This window comes from Athene noctua, chromosome 3 (genome assembly GCF_965140245.1).
Source record: "Athene noctua chromosome 3, bAthNoc1.hap1.1, whole genome shotgun sequence".
Taxonomy (NCBI): domain Eukaryota; kingdom Metazoa; phylum Chordata; class Aves; order Strigiformes; family Strigidae; genus Athene; species Athene noctua.
In genome coordinates, this window is record NC_134039.1 from 86,842,689 (window position 1) to 86,864,989 (window position 22,301).

Below are 22,301 nucleotides of genomic sequence, written 5' to 3' on the forward strand. Positions count from 1 at the left end.
GGGTTTTTTTCCGCTTTTTCCATTTAAGAAGGGTTGGGGATTTTTTAATCCTCACCACTACCCGCTCTCCAGGGCCCACCCCTTCCTTGAAGCAAGGTAGGAAATTCCCAACTGGTTTTAACACGCCACGGATCAATGTCCTGGCGAAGAGGAGCGAGGTAGGGAGGAAGCATGTACACAGCATCCACGGCAAAGCTGCTTACGCACCTCGGATTAGACACCCGCGGGGTGTAAAGCATCTTAATTTCATCACGCAGCCGCGTCCTCTGCGTCTACCAGGATGCGCAAGGCTGAGGGCAGAGGGCTGAGGCTGATGCAGAACGGGGTGAAGCTCCATCGACATGAGTGAAACGCCGCTGCGGTGGTTTGGAGGGGGAAAAAAATTGCTTTAATATTAGGAGGAGAAAAAGCTGGAGGGGGGAACACAGCTCTAGGGGGATCGGACCTGCCAGCCCCGAGTGAACGCTGCTCATCGACGGAGGGTATGTTCCCTGCTCCTCCCTAAGGGCACGGCTGGGCTGTGTCTTGCGCCAAGCTCGTTTACACCCAGGGAAGAAAAAAAATTTAAATCTTCATTTACAGGGTGCTGGTGAAGGGTCGGTGGCATGGAGCGGTCGGTGAGAGAGCACACAAGGAGTGAGCAATGCCAGCAGCGAGGTGGTGATGTTATTTCTGCAGGAGCTGGGACAAATCTCCTTCGACGCCAAGAGATGGGCAGAAACGAGGAAGGGATCTGAGCCCTGGGCTGGGCACTGGTGAGGCCGCCCCTCGATTCCTGGGTTCAGTTTTGGGCCCCTCACCCCACAAAGGCCATTGAATGACTCGAGCATGGCCAGAGAAGGGCAACGGAGCTGGGGCAGGGTCTGGAGCACAGGTCTGCTGGGGAGCGGCTGGGGGAACTGGGGGGGTTCAGTCTGGAGAAGAGGAGGCTGAGGGGAGACCTCCTGGCCCTCTGCAACTCCCTGCCAGGAGGGGGCAGAGAGGGGGGATGAGTCTCTGGAGCCAAGGAGCCAGCGCCAGGCCCCGAGGGAATGGCCTCAAGCTGCCCAGGGCAGGGTCAGGCTGGCTCTGAGGAAGGATTTCTGTGCAGAAGGGGCTGTTGGGCCTTGGAATGGGCTGCCCAGGGCAGGGGGGAGTCCCCGGGATCCCTGGAGGGGTTGAAGAGTCGGGCTGAGCCAGCGCTGAGGGATCTGGGGGAGTTGGGAACGCTCAGGGGGAGGGTCATGCTTGGGCTGGAGGAGCTTTGAGGTCTTTTCCAACTGAGGTGATTCTGTCTTTCTGTGAAACAGCGCATTGGGCCCTTGAGGGATGGTGGTTTCTGGTGCCCAGGCACAAGGTTTTCTACCTCCTCCAAAATCCATGTCATCTGCATGAGCCACCACCACGAATCTCCATCGGAGACATCAATGATGTGTGAGCGGCTTGGGATGGAATAAACTGACTCACTGGCAGTTACAGGTTGGCTTGGAGGACCCAAGCGACATCCACGTGGGATGTACCCACAGTAGAAATGTTGAGACTGGGCTGGACAGAGGTCGAGCAGGAAGGTCTGGCTGTGGAAGCAGCAGAAGGTGAGAAAAGAGGCGGCAAAACAGTCGGTGGCGATGCACCACGGGCAGTGGGTCCTCAAGCTCTCGGTTGACATCTGCCACCAGCTAGTTGGGACACCAGGGTTGAAAGACAACAGCCAGAGAGTGAATCCTCATAACTCCCACAGAAGGGGAACAGGATGGAGTGAAAAATCACCACCAGCTCCTAAGAGGTACCAGAAGGGCACATCCAAAACCGATACATCGGCCGCAATGAGGACGCTGCAGCCCCTCAGTGTCACCACGAGGAAACCCGGCCAGACCACCCGGGCACACGTGTCTTGGTGCTTCTGAGTTTGGGGGGGTGTGTGATGGGGCGACTACCAGAGTAAAAATCAATATTATTTAAAACCAAAACACTTTCGGGGAAGGTTTCTCAGCGATGCAATGTTATTTCTTACCTATCCAGATGCTTCTACTCCCCCTGCCTGTATCTCAGCCACCTCCTACAAGACGAAGGCTCCAGGTCTTCTCCGTGGTGGAAGCAGAGCGTCTGCAGGGTGCCGAGGGTGGAAGAGGTGGCGTAACAGGAGAGCGCCGAAGCCGTGCGCCGGCTGCTGGGCTCCGCTCCAAGCCGCCTTCAGCGCCGCGTGGCACAGAGCCCGGCTCTGGGCTCCCTCCCCGGGGGACCAGGCGCCCGCATCGTCTCCCCACGTTGAGACGTCTGCCGGGAACGGCGGCGGGGCGTTCGCACACACGCCGTCTAGCGCTGCCGAGCTCCTGCCGGCATCTTGCAGCACGCTCTCACCGACGCAAAGGGGGTCCTGACTCCTTGCTCCTACCTTGCAGCGAGTAAACAACAGCAAGAACAGGGGAAAAAAAGACAGGAAGGGCTCTTCTCCCAGCTAAAGCTGAATCCACGTTCCTCTTCCAACACCCTTTTGTACCTGATCATCTGTGGTAACAACAGCCAGTTTGTTTCTGTGCATCTTTTTGTTGCCTGAGGGGCAGATTTAAAAGAAGGGTAAATACGACAGTGCTGGAGATGTGCCATTACGTCTCTGCTACTGTCCAGAAGCCTTCAAAAATCATAAAGCACCTTCAAAATAATGCAGATTCCCTTTTGCTTTTTCTAGGTGTGTGTCGAGACCAGGAGAGCTGCAGACAGACATTTGGAAACATTCGCACTTGTCTTCTCATAAAAGCTGAGGCTCACAAGCAATCTGAGCTCGTTAGCAGGGATATTCAAGGGAAACAGCTCTTTCATGCTTTGCTAAAATCATGAAAAGCTGGAATAAAGCAGGCCCTTGCATTTACTGGGTTGCAGCATTGCTGTTTGCTGTATTGAGGCCAGGGCCAGATTTATGGAAGGATTCAGGATCTTTAGAGGAATAAAACCACTTCCTCGCCTGTCCAGGGGCTGATACGGCTCCCACCACGCTGCACCGTTAGCACCTTCCAGAATTAATTCATTTTTCCTCCCTCATGGAGAAGAATCTCCTTCACAGATGGAGAAACAAGACAGGGGAAGACTGACAAAAAGCAGGTCTTTGCAGGCATGTTTGGAAGAATTTTAAGATGCTGCCAAGCCTCGCTTCTTCCCATCTTGCAAGCTTACAGCCCCCTCTTGAAACCCCCCCAAATTATTTTAAGCGAGCTGCCTCTCCTGACGCAACGCGAGCTGGCAGAGGGTTGGAGCCCCCAACCCTGCTCTAAAGGCTGTTGAACTCGAGAGGAGCGTGGCACTGTCGTTGCTCTGGTTTAGGATCATCACAGCAAATTCTTCTCCGGGGACCACAGGGAGGGGGGAATTTCTCACTCAAACAGGAGCTCAGCATTGTTTGAAACCCACCTGGGAGCACGTGGGTGGGTTGGGCACCAAACCACACCATGAGCACCACAGCTGGGGCAGAGCAAAACTTGTTTGCTTGCTCAGTTACAGACGTGTCTGATTTTTAGCCTCTGCTATCGCCAGAACTGCAGGATCCCGTTGGTTTTTACATCTTGACATTACATATAGAGAGGGGAGTGCCGTGTTTCTATGCAAAACCATATTTATAATTCCAGATGCACACAAATAAACCAAACAGCTCCACCAGCTCTTACCTTTATGAGTATTCCGGGCTGTTAGAGACTTACTGACTACAAGAAATATAAAGCCATTTCCCTATACACTTCAAAAAGCAGATGTTTTTGGTTTATAAAGTTCATCAGTGGTGAGAAGTGCCAAGCAAGACTGTCAAATACCTCTTTTTTAGTCTGATCCAAAGACCCATGAGGCCATTGCAAGGTTGAGGTCTTAATATTGATTTCAGAGGGCTATGGGATCAGGCCAGGGCCACAAAAAGGACGTAAGAGGTTGATGCAGCTTGAAGACTCCCTGCACTTGTCTTCTGCAGCTGAAACCTGATGAAGGAAAAGTCACCAAGGGCTCACTCACACTGCACCACACTCAGCTTCTCTCAGGGGCTACCCAAGGAGGTGGCCACTTAAAGAGATTGTGGAGAGCAGGTCCATTAAGGGCTATAAAACTCAACGATCCAGGTGTATCTTCTCCTTGAGGATGTTCACTCCAGGGAAACATCCCAGCAAAGAGCTGGGCAGGCTCCAGCCGGTTCCAGCCACACAAGTCACCAGAGGTCATTGAGCAGTGGTCCACGGGCACCTTCCTTGGATGGTTATGCTTCAGGGAGCTGCGGCCTCAGCTGTTTGGATGTGCTGGGTGCTGCAGAGGAAGGGGTGAAATTCAGCCCTGAAATTTGGAAGTGAAAGAAGAACAGCCATAAATTTACAACAATGGGGTCAGTACAAAAAGGTGACAGCCCAGACCATGACATCCATCATCTTTTTGAGATAATCCTGTTTAGAACACGCTTTTCCTGTCCATTATCTTTTTGAGATAATCCTACTTAAAAATATGTTTTCTCCCAAACATACTTCCCAGGTGTCAAGCTTGGTTTCTCTGCTCAATGCTTGGGTAAAAATCTCATCGTTTTAAACAGGTGTTCACCTAAATCTGAATAGTTATTAAGTGATAACTAACATACCACGCTTCTCTTTTTTCCCGGTTGGTCTCACGCAGTGACATTCATTTCCTGGAAAACCTGGAGGACGTCTGGCTTCCTCGCGAGCTGCTGCGCCAGCGTGCCCGTGCCATCCGGGGTGTCCTGCAGCCCAGCGTGGAGCAGGATCCGTGCGGCCTCCGCCTGCTGCCCAGCGCACGCTGCATGCAGGGCTGTGGGGGAGACAAGATGTTGAGACAGGAGCTGAGATTGCCTGGAGGGTTCAGCCTCAGAGGCAAACATTGGATTCCCAGCGCAGGAAACGCAGCCAGGGTGAAGGATGACTTCTCCCAGCAGCAACATGCAGCGAAGCAGCCATGGGATGGCACAGCAGGGCTCCAGCTGCCGCCGCCGGGCACATCCACAGCAGCAACAGGATGACTAAACCTGCACAAGCAGGGCATGTGTCCTCTTCCACACTCAGGCATGCTGGTAGGAGAGCTGTCAGCCTGGTTTACCCCAGCTATTACCCCCATCTTCCCCTCACAGATTACTAGTCCCTCCAATCCATCAAGCAGCATTAACCTGGTTGAGCGAAAGCTAACGAGTTTGGGAGTATTTAAGACAATTTGGGTCATTTTGATTCCTACCTGGCTGAACATGAGGCAGCAGTGTGCCCAGGGGGCCAAGGAGGGCAATGGCATCCTGGCTTGTGTCAGCACTGGCGTGGCCAGCAGGGACAGGGAAGGGATCTGAGCCCTGGGCTCGGGGAATGGGGAGGCCGCCCCTCGATTCCTGGGTTCAGTTTTGGGCCCCTCACCCCACAAAGGCCATTGAATGACTCGAGCGTGGCCAGAGAAGGGCAACGGAGCTGGGGCAGGGTCTGGAGCACAGGTCTGCTGGGGAGCGGCTGGGGGAACTGGGGGGGTTCAGTCTGGAGAAGAGGAGGCTGAGGGGAGACCTCCTGGCCCTCTGCAACTCCCTGCCAGGAGGGGGCAGAGAGGGGGGATGAGTCTCTGGAGCCAAGGAGCCAGCGCCAGGCCCCGAGGGAATGGCCTCAAGCTGCCCAGGGCAGGGTCAGGCTGGCTCTGAGGAAGGATTTCTGTGCAGAAGGGGCTGTTGGGCGTTGGAATGGGCTGCCCAGGGCAGGGGGGAGTCCCCGGGATCCCTGGAGGGGTTGAAGAGTCGGGCTGAGCCAGCGCTGAGGGATCTGGGGGAGTTGGGAACCGTCAGGGGGAGGGTCATGGTGGGGCTGGAGGAGCTGCAAGGGCTTTTCCAACCCAGATGGTTCTGGGATTCTGTTTTGACTGAGTTGTGGGCAGACCGTGCCCATGGCAGGAGGGGGAGGCTGTGGGACAGAGCAGGCGGCCTCCAGGCTTCTTATTGCTGTGTGTTTGGGATTGATTTAATAGTGACATGCCCAAGAGGGGCTTGAAACTACTCTGGATGTCAGCAGGATCCCTTCTGGGTTGGGGCTCCCTGCCAGCTCAGGCCAGGGTCAGAGCAAATGAGAGAAGTTTCCGTGCACTGCGTGCAGCAAGGAGCATCCCACAGGAGGAGGCTGCAATACTCCAGCCCAAGCCCCAGCTTGTCCCACAGACCCCTCTGACAGCCGGCAGCCCGATCCAGCGTGGCTCCAGCACACTTAGGCAGTCCTTTTACACTTGGCTTGTGTAGCAGGGCAAGCCAGCCACCTTCTCCTGGCCTAATCCTGCACAGGGGTGAGTATCTTTTACACTGAGGGTCGTTAGCTCCTGCTGCAGGCTGGTTTCGACCATGGATCATCCTGATCCCCAGGGATAATCCACAAAGGGCACTTTGCAGAAGCAAAATCTGTGTGAGAAGCTCCCCAGGACACAGCAACACTAACGCAACACAGCCAATGGGCGCGAGGAGCCACCACAAATGTCCCAGGGTTGGACAAGTTCTGCAAAGCTCAACTTTACTCACTGAGGGGGTGGAGAGAGAGAGAGAGATGCTCGTCACTGAAGCATATTATTAAGCAAACCCAAAGACTGGGTAAGTTGCCAATTTTGGCAATGGCTGAAACCATTTATACGTACTTTTTTTTTGAGAGAGAGAGAGAGAGAGAGAGATGCTGGTGCAAGAGATGCCTCAGACTCTCACACTAGGAATGCCAACTCACTGGCATTACTATAGCAACTCTATTTACATTCAAGCTCTCTGTTATTATTTGCTCATAAGCCATTCCTAGGTGGTTTGCTAAGGAGGCTTAAGAGCTTGTGCAATCATTGCGTTTGTCTGCCTGCCCTAACCGTTTCAAACTGGCTAATTTCAACCAAATTTGATGGCGAGGCAGCCGTATCAAAGACTCTACGCTCCTGAAAGTCTCATGCAAAATAAGCAGCTGGGTAAAGAGAAACACCAATTAGCATCTCTGTTCTTCCCCCAAGAGAAAAGCCCCAGCGCAGGCTTAACCACGCCATTAGACATCAGAAAGTCCAGCAGGAAGAGAGACAGTGAATGAAAGCTGGAAAAAAAAAAACCCAACCTAGGCTTCACACGTCATGCTGCTCCAAGAGCCTTTTGCATACGTGCATCTGGCATCTCTTTGCACGCTCCACTGAGCAGAAGCAGCGCGGGCTGCTTCGGAGGCTGGGCTCCTGTTCCTAAAGCACGTTCTCTCTGTCATAGAGAGGGTGAACAAATCGTTGGGCAGCCTTACCGGAACGGTTCTTCCCATCCTTCGCGTGGACATCAGCACCGAGGGACAGCAGCGTCTGGATGGTGCCCGTGTGTCCTTCCTGTAGCAGTGAGCACAGGGTTATTTAGTCACAACCAGCTCCACACAATTTCTCCCCTTTGCATTTAGCAGAAATAACACAGGCCTGAAAAGAAAGGAGGCCGCAAGCAATCTGTCCCTGACTGCATACAACACCTGGAAGGGCACAAATATGAATTCACTCTTTCACTGTCAAATCTGGGGTTACCAGGAGCTGCTTCAGGCTCCAGAGGACCTTATAGGAGCTAGAAATAAGGGTTGGGTGCCTGTGGCAGTGAAGATCGGGTCTGTTAGCCCACAGGAATTGGCCAGAGAGATGCCACTCGGCACTTTCTCCAGCCTGTGAGAGGAGTTGGATCTTGGCCCTGGGTCAGTGTGTCTGCACGCTTTGCATGTCCCTGGCAACAATTTCGACCCAGAGGCTGAAAAAGCAGCAGGAGGCATCCCAGGAACATAATTCTCTCTGCGAACATTTAACATAATGGTTTAAAATCCAAAGCGTTCAATTAGGACCAATAGTGCTTAAAATCAGGCAACAGCGCAGAGCTGGCTCCGGTGGTGGTGGTACAAAAGACAGAGCTGTGCCTCAGCAGGGAAGGTGTGATAAGATAACCCAGTCCAGATCCAGGCAGGTGGAGCTGCTTTTTGACAGCTGTAGATCCCACAGGATCTTCCTAATCATGGTCAACAGATCCTTGCCCAGCCAGGACCTTGAGGCGTGAGGAATTTGGAAGATCAGCTCCCAGCGGCGGCGTTGCCTTTGCTGGTGGCTGCAGAGGAGTTAATACACAAACGACCTCTGGCAACTGGGTGACACAACCTAAAGATGTTTCTTAATAGCAAATTAGTGTACTAATTTGTCAACCAGTCTTGCCTTTGCCTCTCCAGTCCTCACCTTCAATCAAGTAACTCAATTAAATTGCTTTTAACCTCAGCTGGCCACAGAACTGTAGGATCCCTGACTTACCTTTCGTAATTGGCAGCTGGCTGTTTGTTAAAAGGACTAAATGTCAGCAAAACGCTGTGTGTTTTCCCACTCCAAGTACCACAGGATCTAGAACTGCTCTTCCCGAGGTGTATTTCAGCTCCAAGAGCAGAACCTGTTGCTGATGGGGACTATCACACATCTGCCTGCAGCGTTTCCTAAAGGATCACTCCCAGTATTTGTAACGCCCTGTCAGAAGACACAGACCACGCTTCCACATCGTCACGACCCACAGCAGCCTCTATCTTTCCTCTGCTGGTAGGCAATTTTAAACACCATAGGGGAAAATGCAATACAGCCCCCACACCCCTTCTCTCTGCACAAGCTTCTCTGTAAATAAATCCTCTCTCCCTAAATAACACGCCTGATTTCGTAATTACTTCTTCAGCGTAATGAATTAGTCTTTGTCGTGCTGCATGAGAATGGAAGGCTCTTATTTTTATCCCCACCACCCACACTTTTCCCCCCATTATCGTACGACTCGGTAGCATCTTCCCCCCTGCTCAAGACTCCCATTTCCCCGCTGCATGAACACCCCCTCTCAGTGGCAAAGACAGCAAGCCAGGAGCTGCTTTAGCTGCCACAGCCTTGGCAGCAAATTGAGTTGAAAGCGTAATTTGATTTTCATGTATTTATAAATGCAAAGTAATAAGAAAAGAAGAAAAAAAACAACCCACCAGCCAAACAAATGATGCTGTAAATATAAAGTGACACTGAGCCTCGGGAAGGAAGAGAAACCCATCAAATCGTTCCCCAATCAGCCGCTCGCCAAGACAGAGCTGGGATCTTCTCCAAGGCACATTATATTCCCCAATAGCCTTGCTGTTAAACGTACCCTTGGCAACCAAAAGGGCTTTCAACATGGTTTCTCAGAGCATGAGGAAGGGAAGCTGGGAGAAAAGCCTCCTTTGTGGGAGCCAGCAAATGCCACGGCTGGGTCCTGCTGGAGGAGAATACTGTTGCCAGCACTCCCAGTAAGTGTCATTGATGCTTTTGTAGGGAGCGGGGTGCTGGGATGCTGTTTCGTTCCCACTACAAGTCTAGACTGGGCTCTGAGCACTGCATGTTAAAGCTCACAAGGTTTAACAAACAGGGATCTAAGCAGGGACCTTCTCTTGCCACCGGCTGCCAGCACGCTGCACGCTGTGGCACGCCAGCAACAAGCAGAAGGGAGGCAGCAGGAGGGATCCTGGTCAGCCGTGAGGCTTTTGGGATCTGCTCTGTGCTCGCAGGGAGCGTTGCAGGACCCACAGCCCACCCGCACAGGCATGACATGGGAGGAGGAGAAAGCTCAAATGACTCTCGCTGCCTGGAATTCAAAACAGCTCCTGTGTGAAGGACATAGATAAGCACCCAGGAGCTTCCTCCACCTTCCCACCTCTCCTCTCTCATGTCTGGCCACGGGCAGGCCAGAATCCAGCCTACTGGGATAAAGAGTTGCTGTTTCACAGCACATCAGCCATCCTCTGTTGGCTACTGACCCGCTGGGAGCCAAGCTACCAGGGCTGAAGAAAGACAGAGGAAGAAATCTGAGCAGGATTTCATCAATGTCTCCTCTGCCCAGCGAGGGAGAAGATGCTGGTGAAGAACTGTCACAGCTCATGAACAGTTGGTACCAACGACTCACAGTAATTAGCAGGATGGGCTCCCTTCAGGTATTGCACTTTGGTCCAAAAGCAGTGGGCTGGAAGAGTATTGCTCACCAGAGGTGTGGGTCAAGCCCTGTCCACAGCACGGCTAAGTGGACGTGTGGCAGAGGAGCTGGGCCCTATTGCCACCTGCCTCTGCTCCTGCACGATCCCGCTCAGCCACACGCCAGGCAGGAGGGTTTACTAGGCCACAGCACAGTCAGCGGTGTGGGCAGGAGGGTGGTGAACAGAGCAACTCGGATACTCTCCACCATCTGCAGAGAGCTGGACACACTTAATGAGGGCCTAAATACCATTAAACAGGGTATGGGACCGGCCAGGAGCAGACAGTGACAGAGGATGAGCTGGGAATGTAAATCCTCCATTGAAAACAGCCTGTTTTAGATGTCAGCCTGCAGCACACCAACTGGCAAAGACTTTGTAGAGAGGAAGCCTGGGCACAGGAACAAACCTTGGCTGCGTAGTGCAGTGCTGTGAGTTGTAGGGCCGTCACTCTCTCGTTGACATCCACACCCAGCTCGGAGACGAGGAACTGGATGGATTCATCCTGGGCTGTAACAGCTGCCCGGTGCAGAGACTGAGCACCCAGAGCGTCCACGGCTAAAGGACAGGCCTGGAATGGGGGAGGAGGGAAAGGGAAAGCAATGAACAGCCTGGCCAAACCCTCAAGGATAATCACCAGTCCAAGCAGGATGATGTCTGCTTGCCACAGCCATGGTGATGGCAGTGATGTCACCAGCAGGACCGGTGCAGTTGGTAGCACCGTGATTCACAGTCCAGAGCCAGCTCTCTGCTGAGTTTTTTAAGTGATAAGCAAAATTAGTACCAAAAAAGAACCACCAAGCCCTCTGTCTCTTCAGCTGAAGCACATATGATGGGTTTCAACTCTTTAAAGCAGCAAGAAAAACCCATCTCCAACCTCTGTGCTGGTGGAGAAGAACTTGGATGAAGGTAGAGGGGGGGAGATGGGTGGATGACCTCATGAGATCTCTTCTGTGAGTCTGAATGAACCACAAAGATATAAAATCAAGAAGGGTAACAGAAGTAATACACAATGTGCTCATCTTAAAGGATATAATCCAGCCTCTTGAAATCTAGTGGGCCTGACTCATGGTTTTAAAAAACCTAGAAGGTAGCAACACTGCCATTAGCGTTTCCAGTGCTGCTGCGTGGCAATAAGCCAAAGCACCACAACAAGGAAATTAAATCAACTATTCCATCTTCACTGTCTCAAATGTGAGACTACAAACGTAAGCAAACTTCACAACTATTTTATCCTGTAAGGGCCAGATGAGCAAGGCCAAGCACACGAACGTCTCCTGAAGTCAACAAGTGTCTATGTATGCAAACACAACCTGGGCATCAAACCATCTCTGCTGGCTGAGGCTACTGAGTAAATCCAAAGTTTGTGATCTGGAAAAGCATGGTACCACGTTCCCTGGCTCACTCCATGCCACGCTGGGGGTTCAGCTGGCCAACTCAACCTGCCAGCGTGGCACAAACCCATTCACTGGGTTTTGCCACGTGAGCTTTCTGCCCACGTGAGCACTTCGGCATGCTGACCAATGAACACCGGAGCTGGCGGAGGGGAGCAGCAAAACAAGGACAAAATAAGTGAGAAGGGAGACACAACCCCACTTCCCTGAGAATCAGCCATCAGGTGGGCTCCAACCACCTCACATCAATTCAGCAGTCAATAAATAATGCAGTGGTCTGGTTCCTGCTATGCACAATTGGCTCTAATGACACTCCTGTTACACCCTGTATGTTGGGAGGAAATTGGAGATTACTGGGAGATAACACGGAAGCAGCAGCTGCCAGGAGAGAGGGAGGGCAGAGATGAGCTGCTGCCAGCGCAGCCAGACGCCTCCATGTCACCCACCCTCCACGCTGAGCCCTGGCACTCGCCAGTGCTGGTCCTGGCTTTGACACAGCTGCCCCTGTCCCCTCCTGCCACTGCCTTGTGTCCCCACCCCCCTTCACCAACTACAGGGATGTATCCCCACCCTGGGGGTAAGATCTTCACCAGGAGCCACGTCCTGGTGGCCTTACCTGGCAAAACCTTGCTCATCCCCAGGGGGAATTCGCTTTCTTCTGCAATTCACTTCTTTACAATTTGGGATTTTGCTTCTTTACCACATGGTTGCGGAGAACACATGGCTTGCCTGCCCTGATAGTGCTCAGTCAGGTCCTGGAGGAGGGAGGTGAGGTTTTTGGCACCTACCTGGTGTTTCTCCAGAAGCAGCCGGGCGATGTTGACATGCCCGTTCTGGATAGCATCCATAAAGGGAGTGACTCCACATTTATCTCTGCTGTCGGGCTTGTACTGGCACCTAGAAGAGAAGACAAAAGCCAGCACAGCGTTGTTGGTGGCTCTGAAAATCCTTATGGCACTAGCTGCTTTGCACTGGTAGGGCAGGAAACTATCACGGGATCGGAAATGGCACATATCAAGCCTGTCCACAGACCACACATAAACCTCTCTGGGAGTGTTCTGGCCTGGGGTACGGTCTGCAGGGGGGTTTGGGGTCAGAGATCTGGTACTCAGCTGGTGCAGCTTGCTCATTTATATTTCTTTCCCTTGTAGCCCAACCAGAGGATCTCTGGAAGGGGTAAGATGTGCACAGGCCTTGCTCTGGCAGAGGGGAAAACCACATCCTCGTGTAACAACACCATGTACAGAATCAAAGCCCACAGGTCTCCCCCAGGTTAAAGCTCCCCTGAAATGGAGAAGACCGAATTAAAATTGAAAGCCTGGCTCAAATCTCAGTGCTCTGTTTATGCTAGGCCAAGCATGGACAGGAATTAACAGGGCTGGGATGAATCGGCTAACAGGAGCTGCAGCTAGCAGCGGCTGCGATGCCCAGGGAAAGGTGCTCCAGTCCTGGTTAGGAAGGTAACAGGGTCAGGATGACTGGGCACACACTCATTTAAAGCCACTTCACAGCCATCTCCCAGGAGCCAAAGCCTGAAAATAAAGCCTGGAGGCTAAGTCCAGCCAAGAGGAGCTGCACCCAAGCTGTCAGAAAACTGTTTTGTTGTTAACGTAGGCCTCGGACACATCGGGGAATGAATCAGCACAAAAAAAGAACGGAGTTATATAACTGGGGTTTATGTCATAGCAAAGTCGGAGCCCATCTAGAGAGTGTCCTTGTCTCCAAGGCCCCCAAACCAGCTGTAAAAAAACCCGGAGGAAACCGAGACGGCCTCGGGATCGCATGCAGGGCAGCTGTGCAACCCGGCTTCCCGAGCGGCATAAACACCCTTTTGTGTCCGGGCGGTGAACGGGAGGCGGGGGAGAGCGTGGAGGAAGCCTGCTTACAGCTCCAGGAGCAGCTCCACAGCGTCAAAACAGCCGTGCATTGCTACGAGAGAGAGAGAAAACCCACGGTTAATTCATGTTTTCATGCCATCATCCGCCTACAGTGAAACAGAATCAGGTTTGTGACCCTTTTGGCTTATTCATGAGGAGGGAAGGGGTTCCAAGAGGCTTTAAATTCAAAGCTTTTTATTTTTTTGGTAATTAAAACATTGTCTCCATATATCTCAAGCCTTCCCTTCCCCTGGTCCTATAGGAAAACACCAGATAAAACAGGGGAAAGACATACATATAAGGCACCGTATGCCTCTACCTGCAGACTACGTGCCTGAGAGTGTACATGCAATTAAGCTGACACAAAGATCTTTTCTTGCAAGTATTTGTTAGTCCCTGAAGTGAAATCTGTGAGAAGCAAAAGCAACACAAAGCGGGGAGCTGGTGAATAGCTGGATGGCATTTCCACCCCTCTTCAGCCACTCGAACTACCCATCACTCCCATCTCATCATCCTAATGAAGCATCCTCACCCAGACAAGCATCTCAGAGGAAAAACAACAACAGTGGGGGAGGATCTGAACATTGTGCACTGAAATATTCTCTATTTTTTTAAAACACATCGTATTACAGCAACGTAAGGACAGCCTTGAACTGGCTTTGGTTTTTTTGCAGGTCATTTTGCACAACAAATTAAATACGTCAAAGAAAAAATAAATATCAAACAAAGCCCGGAGCTGCTACACCAGGCTATTTACTCTGTGCGATGGAAGAACAACCCCTGACAAATGTGTGTTACCAGCAATAACCTTCAGACGCAGCTGCACAATAGATGCTCTTTAAAAGCCCAACGAGGGGTTCCCATCCTCCCAGATCTTGGCCGTTTGCTTCTGCTCGCTGCCCGTTTATCACCCCTTCACCTGACCTGATGTAAATACAGGCAGAGTCACACTGTGGAAAGGATTTTTGAAATGGAGGCTTTAAAAAAAAACAAACAAAACAACAAAACCAAGCTATGCTAAGAAAAAACACCCCAAGCAACACGATTACATCCTTTAACAGCAACAGAGACACAAGAAAGCTGCAGCGCTCGGATCCACTGTTGCACTCCACTTCCTCTAATTACATCTCCCCCGCTCTCTTGCCTCAGGCTACGGATATATGAAGCAGCAAAGCTTAAGGAATCAACCCGAAAAAAAAAAAAATTGCACGAGGGAGAAAATTACCCATCATCTCTCCAGGGATAAGTGTGCCAGGAAGGCAGCTGGACCGGTCACGGGTTAATGTGCTCATATCCACACCCCTGGGATGTAAACTCATTGAGACAGCGGTTCATCTGGACATGATTTCCCCCTGCAGCTCCAGCATCATCTCCGGCCTCTCGCCCCTGCTCAGGAGCCTCAGGAGCTGTGTCTAAGTGGGCTACGTGGTGGCGTGTGTGGGGTGCTGGCACCAGCACCCACCCAGCAGCAGCTGCCAGCATCGTCCTGGCTTAAAATGATGCTGGGTTTAAGCAGCTCCAGCACTTCCCGCTGCCCACCCGCTCCCACACCGGCTGCTGCTCTGCTCAGGTGTGGTCCCAGGGTCTAACCCGGATCAGCAAAATGACCAGAAATCAACCCAAATCATGGGTTGATGGCTTTGCCACGGCGAAAGTCAAACACAGGAGGAGACACAAAGGTGGAGACACCTCTATGAAGCAGTGAGAACCAGGCACTGGATCCCAGCATTGCTATCTGTACCCCCATATCCCAAGCTTTCCAAGGCCAGGAGGAGACTTTAAGCTCAAGTTTAAAAGCACTCCTTTTCCTCATGACAGTCCTCACCCTGCTCCTGACTCTGTCCCCAAACCTTCAACCCCCAGATGCCAACCCAACGTCCACCCCACTGCGGAAAGGGGGCTGCAAGGGGGCTGCAAGCCCAAGTCCGCCAGCCCAGACAGGGAAACACAAGTCCTGGGACTGAGCAGGGACAGGAGAAAGCACAAGTAAATGAGCATTAGCCATTTCTCATTCAGGCAACCTGCTCCTCGCTGCCCAGCCTGAAACATCAAAGACCTCATCAGCTATTTCTCATTCCCAGGTCAAATACAAGGACTAAGGCGCAGTCAGTGCCCCTGGGCTGGGACTGTCACTGCTGATGAGCACAGGGAGGTGGACCAGCGGCTACTGAGGGCTGGAGAATTAACAGGAATGACAGCCAAGGAGCAACACACCCAACAGATTAATTACAGCACAGCAAGGGGTCTCCTCACAGTACCTCGGGTCTTTCCGGAGAGTCAATCCCTCTTAAATTATTTCACAGAATCATCTGGGTTGGAAAAGCCCTTGCAGCTCCTCCAGCCCCACCATGACCCTCCCCCTGACCGTTCCCAACTCCCCCAGATCCCTCAGCGCTGGCTCAGCCCGACTCTTCAACCCCTCCAGGGATCCCGGGGACTCCCCCCTGCCCTGGGCAGCCCATTCCAAGGCCCAACAGCCCCTTCTGCACAGAAATCCTTCCTCAGAGCCAGCCTGACCCTGCCCTGGGCAGCTTGAGGCCATTCCCTCGGGGCCTGGCGCTGGCTCCTTGGCTCCAGAGACTCATCCCCCCTCTCTGCCCCCTCCTGGCAGGGAGTTGCAGAGGGCCAGGAGGTCTCCCCTCAGCCTCCTCTGCTCCAGACTGAACCCCCCCAGTTCCCCCAGCCGCTCCCCAGCAGACCTGTGCTCCAGACCCTGCCCCAGCTCCGTTGCCCTTCTCTGGCCACACTCGAGTCATTCAATGGCCTTTGTGGGGTGAGGGGCCCAAAACTGAACTCACTCAGTGAGGGGCGGCCTCACCAGTGCCCAGCCCAGGGCTCAGATCCCTTCCCTGTCCCTGCTGGCCACCCCAGTGCTGACACAAGACATTTGGGAAAGGAGTTTAGGTAGCCACAGCTTTGAGTGGTGGCTCCTCACACTCCTCTCTCCTGGGGTGACCCAGCCAAGCCCTGGGACGTTCAGCCTAATCCCCGCTCAGGGATGGGGAATGTTTTGGATTCACATCAACCACCACCCTCCAGCCCTGAGCCTGCCCCACGACAGCACCCTGACTTGGTGTCACACATTCTCCCTTCATTGTCCACTCTCACTGAATCTCTGGAGGGCAGAGTTAAGGGGATTTAAGCTTGGGGAAGGCCCATGCTTTGTCTGCACTGCCTGGCTTGCACAGGTCCGGAGGCAACCAGACCTGATACTCTGTGAGCAGCAAGGACACATGGCAGGACAAACTTAATTCTGCACTAACCGATTTTTGGGCCATGCAACTTATTAAAACTGGGAAAATTTAACTGAGACACGCCTTGTGAATCATTCATAAATCAAGATGAATCATTCTGTCTCAAGGATGAAAAAGTCAGAGAGCCAGAAACCAAATCCAAACTGCCTCTGGGTCACCATTCAGCTAACTGTGCCCTTCTGCTCCCCACCAAGCCTGATGATGTCTGTGGTTCTTCAAAGCAGTTCACTCCCTTTCTATGTCCTTTTAAACCAATGAAAGGGGCAGAGAGAAGAGGAACTGGAGACAGTGGGCTCCAACCCTAACAACAGCCCCTTCCAGCAGATGCTATCCTTTGCAAAAAGGCACTCTGGACTTCTCACCACTAGATACTACCTTCTAAAGAGCAAGAGAATACCCAAACCTGTGATGCTTCTTCTGGAGGTTATGCCTAGAGACCCTATAGCTCTTCAGATCTGCCATAATGACCTAACCCACCAAGCATTCAGAGAAAAATGTATAATTTTGAGAGATATGTCTCTTATAAAAACTGAGGACAAGGCTAAAAACCAAACTGGTAAAAATGTCCATCAACAGGCAGATCCCAAAAGGTGCCTCTCAGCAATTCTGCTGCTTTTAGGATTTTTAAAATGCCAGGATGTGTTTAGAGCCTTGCAGATTTCCCACATGCAATTCACAGCTTTATATGCCAGCAAGGAAAAGTGTATTGCAACGTGTTCTGAGCCATGGGAGCTTGGACATATCTGTCACAGGGAGGCAGAGGTGGAGACAAACACCCCGGTTCAAGGAGGCCAAAGTCAGTTCCTGGGATGGATCCACCACTCCCACGAGAAAATAACTGTTATGCATCACAAGAACATGCTCTATGTACAGAGAAAATCCAGTGAAGTGGGAACTGAGGACTCTCCAACCTCGAAAGCTCAGTCTTTGGCACATCATTAAGAAATATTAAGCCTAATTCTTGCTGTTTATTTATCTGAAAGCAAGTAAAATGAGTGTCAAGTCATGAGGTGAAACCCTGCACAGATGCAGCAGAGCACCATTAGCAGTCTGAAGTTGAGAGGTGAGCTCCCACTAATGCCCACCACTAGCCTCTTTTCATTTCATTTCCATAACTGTTTCCCTGTGGTTTTGTATCAAAATAGGTCACACTTTGCCTCTTCAAACTAAATGTGAACTGAAACAACAGCCCCTTTCTGTTCTCCGCTGCCAACGCAGCCTGCTCTTCTCTTCCAACCCGTCTGGTGGCAGCGGGACCCTCTTTTACCTGCTGTGTGCAGAGGTGTTCTCTTTATCGTGCTCTCCGTGTCCCAGCTTCTTGGGGACACGTCCAGCAGGTACCGGAGGACCTGGGGATGGCCCTCCCGGCTTGCGATGTGGAAGCAATTCCAGCCATCTTTATTCTTCAGCAGTGGGTTGGCTCCGTGCTCCACGAGAGCTTTGATCACCTCCAGGTTTTTCCTAGTGCAAGCCATCATTAGGGGAGTCCTGAAAGAAAGAGGAGACAAACAGAATAACCAGAGATACTTTTGTTCTAATGTCTGAGCTTGAAGCATGATTTAAAGCTGTCTACAGCACCAACTGGCCTGTCTAATAAAACACAGTAGCTCAGTGCCAGCTGTGGTGAGCTAGCCAGAAGGAAAATTGATGTGCTAAAACCACTCTGAGGTAGCAGGAAACTTGGCTGGTGAAGACCTTCTCCAAGCTCAAGGCTAAATTTATCACCTCACCTGGATTTGGATGCTTTGACTGAGGTTCACCATGTGCTGCATACAGACCCGTGAGATTTTACAGCACTGCTTGTCCTGTTCCACATGTCAGGGGACAACCTTTGATATTTAAAAAGCATAAAATGCTCCAGTTGTAAGGGCAGATAAGGACAGGAAGAGAGTACTGAGAAGGGAGATAAAATCTCCAGCAATGGAGATTTTTCAGAAAAGATTAGACCTGCATCTGCTGGGGTAGAGCTGAGCCTGCCTGGAGCTCCATGTTTCCTGCAGCTCCATTTCTACACAGTGCCTCACATCAGTGTGTATTTTCAATGCAAATGAGACTTTGTCCGAGGGCTGGGAGTGCACTAGCAAGCACGCAGCTCCCCATTTTTAATCCGTGGATGGAAGGGTACTGCAGGCCTATCGCACAAAACCAGGCTCGCACACGTGCCTGCAAACAGCTCGTGAGATTTCTGCCTCTCTCTGCTCCCCCTGATGTCAGCACCATGCTGGCACAGCCTCGAATTAGGAGGACTAGGATGCTGCCTTTGTATTTCTGCTAGTTCACCTTCAAAACAACCTCCCCCAGCTTTAATTTGTGGGCTGGGGAGAATCTTGGCTTTCTTTTGCAAGGTGGTGCACAGAAATCTCCCTCTCCAAGAACAAAATTTGACATTAATCAGGCCTGCTGCTTGTTTGTGGATTAGGTTTTATTTTTTATTCCTGACTCTCATTCCTTCATCATTTGCTTATGTGTGACCCACATGGCAGACAAACAAAAGCCCTGAAGAAACCAGTTGTTACTTGGGTTCTTGAGGCTGTTGCTATCCTATCAGTAGCAAATCTGACCTAAGAAGCTCTGTTTGCTGGGGGGGAAACAGGAGTACAACTTACTTTTTATCTTCTTATTTCAGAGGACTGGGACACAAAAATGTGAATCAGTATCATTGATTCCCATCAAACAGCAGAGCAGGGAAGAACGAATAGCTGCGGATGAAAGCTTTTAAATTGGATCTGCTACTGAAGCAGTAATTTACAACTTCTATGATAAACAGGGAGAAATCAGTGATAGGGCTGGAATTTAGCCCAGAAAGGCCCCGTGTGCTGGGCTGCACCCAGAGCAGGGTGGGCACAGGGCCAGGGGGGGATTCTCCCCCTCTGCTCCGCTCTGGGAGACCCCCCTGCAGGGCTGGGTCCAGCTCTGGGGCACCAACAGCAGAAGGACACGGACCTGCTCCAGCGGGGCCAGAGGAGCCACGGAGATGCTGGGGGGGCTGGAGCCCCCCTGTGAGGACAGGCTGGGAGAGTTGGGGGGTTCAGCTGGAGGAGAGAAGGCTCCAGGGAGACCTTAGAGCGGCCCCCCAGGGCTGAAAGGGGCTGCGGGAAAGTGGGGAAGGACTCTTGGTCAGAGGGTGTAGGCATAGGATGAGGGGGAACGGGTTTAAACTGCAAGAGGGGAGATTTAGATGAGATCTGAGGGAGAAATTGTTCCCTGTGAGGGGGGTGAGGCCCTGGCACAGGCTGCCCAGAGCAGCTGTGGCTGCCCCCTCCCTGGAAGGGTTCAAGGCCAGGCTGGACGGGGCTTTGGGCAACCTGGGCTGGTGGAAGGTGGCCCTGCCCGGGGCAGGGGGGTTGGAACTAGATGGTCTTTAAGGTCCATTCAAATCCAAACCATTCTGTGATTCCATGATTCTAAATGACGGCTCCTGCAATCACATTCCCACTTCTGCACCCAAACCCTTTTCAGGTTTGCCCCACGGCAAAGCAAACCAGTGACCTACCAGTCTGCCTTTTTCAAGCAATCTACGCTCGCGCCTCTCTCCAGGAGGTAGGAGACACACTCCCTGTGGCCCATGGAGGCCGCTTCGTGGAGGGGTCTTTTGTAGTCGCTATTGAACACCTCAACATCCATCCCCAGTGACTCTACCAGGTAGGCGAGGACGTCCCGGTGCCCATATCGGGCAGCGTGGTGCAGCAGCGTGTCCCCCGAGCGCCCGTAGCGCTGGCTCTGTGCCGCTGGGCTCAGCGCGTCGTCCGGCCGCAGCTCGGCCAGGAGGAGGTCCAGCTGTCCCTCCTGTACCAGCCGGAGGAGCAGCCTCAGCCTCTCCCCCTCCGCCATGCCTAGAGATGTGGTAGAAAGAGGCAAAAAAAAAATCAGGATTATGGCTTCATACAGCATGAATATAATGGCTGCTCCCTGGGTCAGGCTAAACAGAAATTACCTCTTCCCTCAGGCAAAACAGAACCCGGCCTCTCCCTCCAGAAAAACAGAAAATTTGTTTTCTCCCAGCAAACCTACAAACCAGTCTCTCCTTCAGGATAACCAGAAATTTCCTCCTCTCTCCAGAAAACCAGAAACTACCCTCCCTCTTCAGGAAAACCAGGAACCAGCCTCTGTCAGGAAGAACAGAAATTTCCTTATCCCTCAGGAAAAAACAGGAACCAGCCTCTCCCTCAGGAAAATCAGAAATTTCCTTTTCCCTTGAGAAAACTAGGCACTGGTCTCTCCCTCCAGAAAACAAGAAATTTCCTTTCCCTTAGGAAAACCAGGAACTCACCTCTCCCTCAGGAAAAACAGAAATTCCCTTTCCCCTCAGGAAAACAAGAAATTTCATTTTCCCTCAAGAAAACCAGAAACTGGCTTATCCTTCAGGAAAAACAGAAACTCTCTCATCCCTTAGGAAAACCAAAAATTTTCTTTTCCCTCCAGAAAACCAGGAACTGGCTTCCGCCTCCAGAAAAACAGACATTCTCTTTCTCCTCCAGAAAACCAGACATTTCCTTGTCACTCAGGAAAATTAGAAACCAGCCTCTCATTCAGGAATGCCAGAAATTTCCTGTTCCCTTCAGAAATCCAGAAAATTACTTCTCCTTCAGTAAAAACAGAAATTTCCTTCTCCCTCAGGAATACCAGAAACTGGTCTCTTCCTCGGGAAAAAGAGAAAATCTCTTTCCCCTTAGGAAAACCAGAAATTTCCTTTTCCCTTAGGAAAAATAGAAACTTCCTTTTCCCTCCAGAAAAAAGCCATTTCCTTTCCTGTGGGAAAAACAGAAACCAGCCTCTCCCTCTGGAAAACCTGACATTTCTGAGGGGAAAAAAGTTATTTACCCTTAGGAAAACCAGGAAGAGGCCCTTCCCTCAGGAAAACCAGAAACCTGCCTCCTCCTCAGGAAAAACAGAAACTCCCTTTTCCCTCAGGGAAAACAGACCATTCCTTTTCACTCAGGAAAACCAGCAACCTGCCTCTTCCTCCAGAAAAACAGTAATTTTCTTTTGCTACCCAGAATTGTCAGAAACAGGCCCTTCCTTCAGAAAAATCAGAACTTTCCTTTCCCTTTAGGAAAAACAGAAACTACATTTTCCCTTGGGAAAACAAGGACCTAGCCGCTCCCCCCCCCCCGGGGAAAACTAGAGATTTCATTTTCCCTCAGGAAAACTAGAAACCAGCCTCCCCCTCAGGAAAAACAGAAATTCTCTTTCCCCTTAGGAAAACTAGAAAATTCATTTTCCTCTTTGGAAAACCAGTTGCTCCCTCAGGAAACCCAGGAATTCCCCCTTCCCTCGGGAAAACCTGAAATTTCTTTTTTTCCCTCTGGAAAACGAGTAATTTCATTATCCCTCGGGAAAGCTAGAAACCAGCCTCTCCTTCAGGAAAACCAGAAATTCTCTCTTCCTTTAGGAAATTCAGAAAGTGATTATCTCCTTCAGTAAAACCTGACATTTCCATTGCCCTCAAGAAAATCATAAACCAGCCCCTCCCTCAAGAAAATCGGCAGTTTCCCTTTCCCTTTCCCTCCGGAAAACTTCCTTCTCCCTCAGGAAAACCAGAAATTCCCTTTTCCCTCAGCCCCCCCCCCGACACTCGCGGCGGCTCAAACCCACCCGCGCTCTGCTGGGGCGGCGTGACGTCACGCGGGGCAAGACGCGGCGGCGTGACGTCACCCCCAGGGTCGGGGGGGGGGGTGACGATAAACAAACTCCGGGAATGTTTCTCTTGGCCCTCACGGCGTTATCCCGCCCCCCGGCTCGTCCGAACCCGGAAGAGCTGCGCCATTGGACAGCGCCGGGTCTCCGCGCGTTCTGTGATTGGTCGGGGGCGGGGTGGGGCGTGGC

The 22,301-nt window shown here is 51.7% G+C and overlaps 1 protein-coding gene across 2 annotated transcripts; it reads right to left on the reverse strand.

Annotated features, from left to right (window-relative positions):
* Window positions 1-3,172: 3,172 nt before the first annotated feature.
* ANKRD16 (ankyrin repeat domain 16) lies at window positions 3,173-22,205 on the reverse strand. 2 transcript variants are annotated; one of them, XM_074903559.1, is made up of 9 exons: window positions 22,071-22,205; window positions 19,969-20,308; window positions 17,743-17,963; window positions 13,231-13,273; window positions 12,133-12,241; window positions 10,360-10,521; window positions 7,218-7,296; window positions 4,577-4,764; window positions 3,173-4,254 (listed from the first exon to the last, which is right to left on the reverse strand). In XM_074903559.1, the coding sequence occupies exons 2-8, from the start codon at window positions 20,304-20,306 to the stop codon at window positions 4,604-4,606; spliced, it is 1,113 nt and encodes a 370-aa protein (XP_074759660.1). In that variant the 5' UTR covers window positions 20,307-20,308; window positions 22,071-22,205; the 3' UTR covers window positions 3,173-4,254; window positions 4,577-4,603. The 2 variants fall into 2 exon arrangements, with proteins under 2 accessions (XP_074759660.1, XP_074759658.1); XM_074903557.1 differs by having other exon boundaries at window positions 3,173-4,281.
* Window positions 22,206-22,301: the final 96 nt, after the last annotated feature.

Coding starts and splice junctions, on each gene's coding strand:
- ANKRD16 (XM_074903559.1), bottom strand. CDS start 20,306: ATGGCGGAGGGGGAGAGGCTGAGGCTGCTCCTCCGGCTGGTACAGGAG. Junction 12,242..13,230: donor GTGGAGCTGCTCCTGGAGCT/GTAAGCAGGCTT, acceptor CTTCTCTTCTAG/GTGCCAGTACAAGCCCGACA. Junction 4,765..7,217: donor GGATGGGAAGAACCGTTCCG/GTAAGGCTGCCC, acceptor TCTCCCCCACAG/CCCTGCATGCAGCGTGCGCT.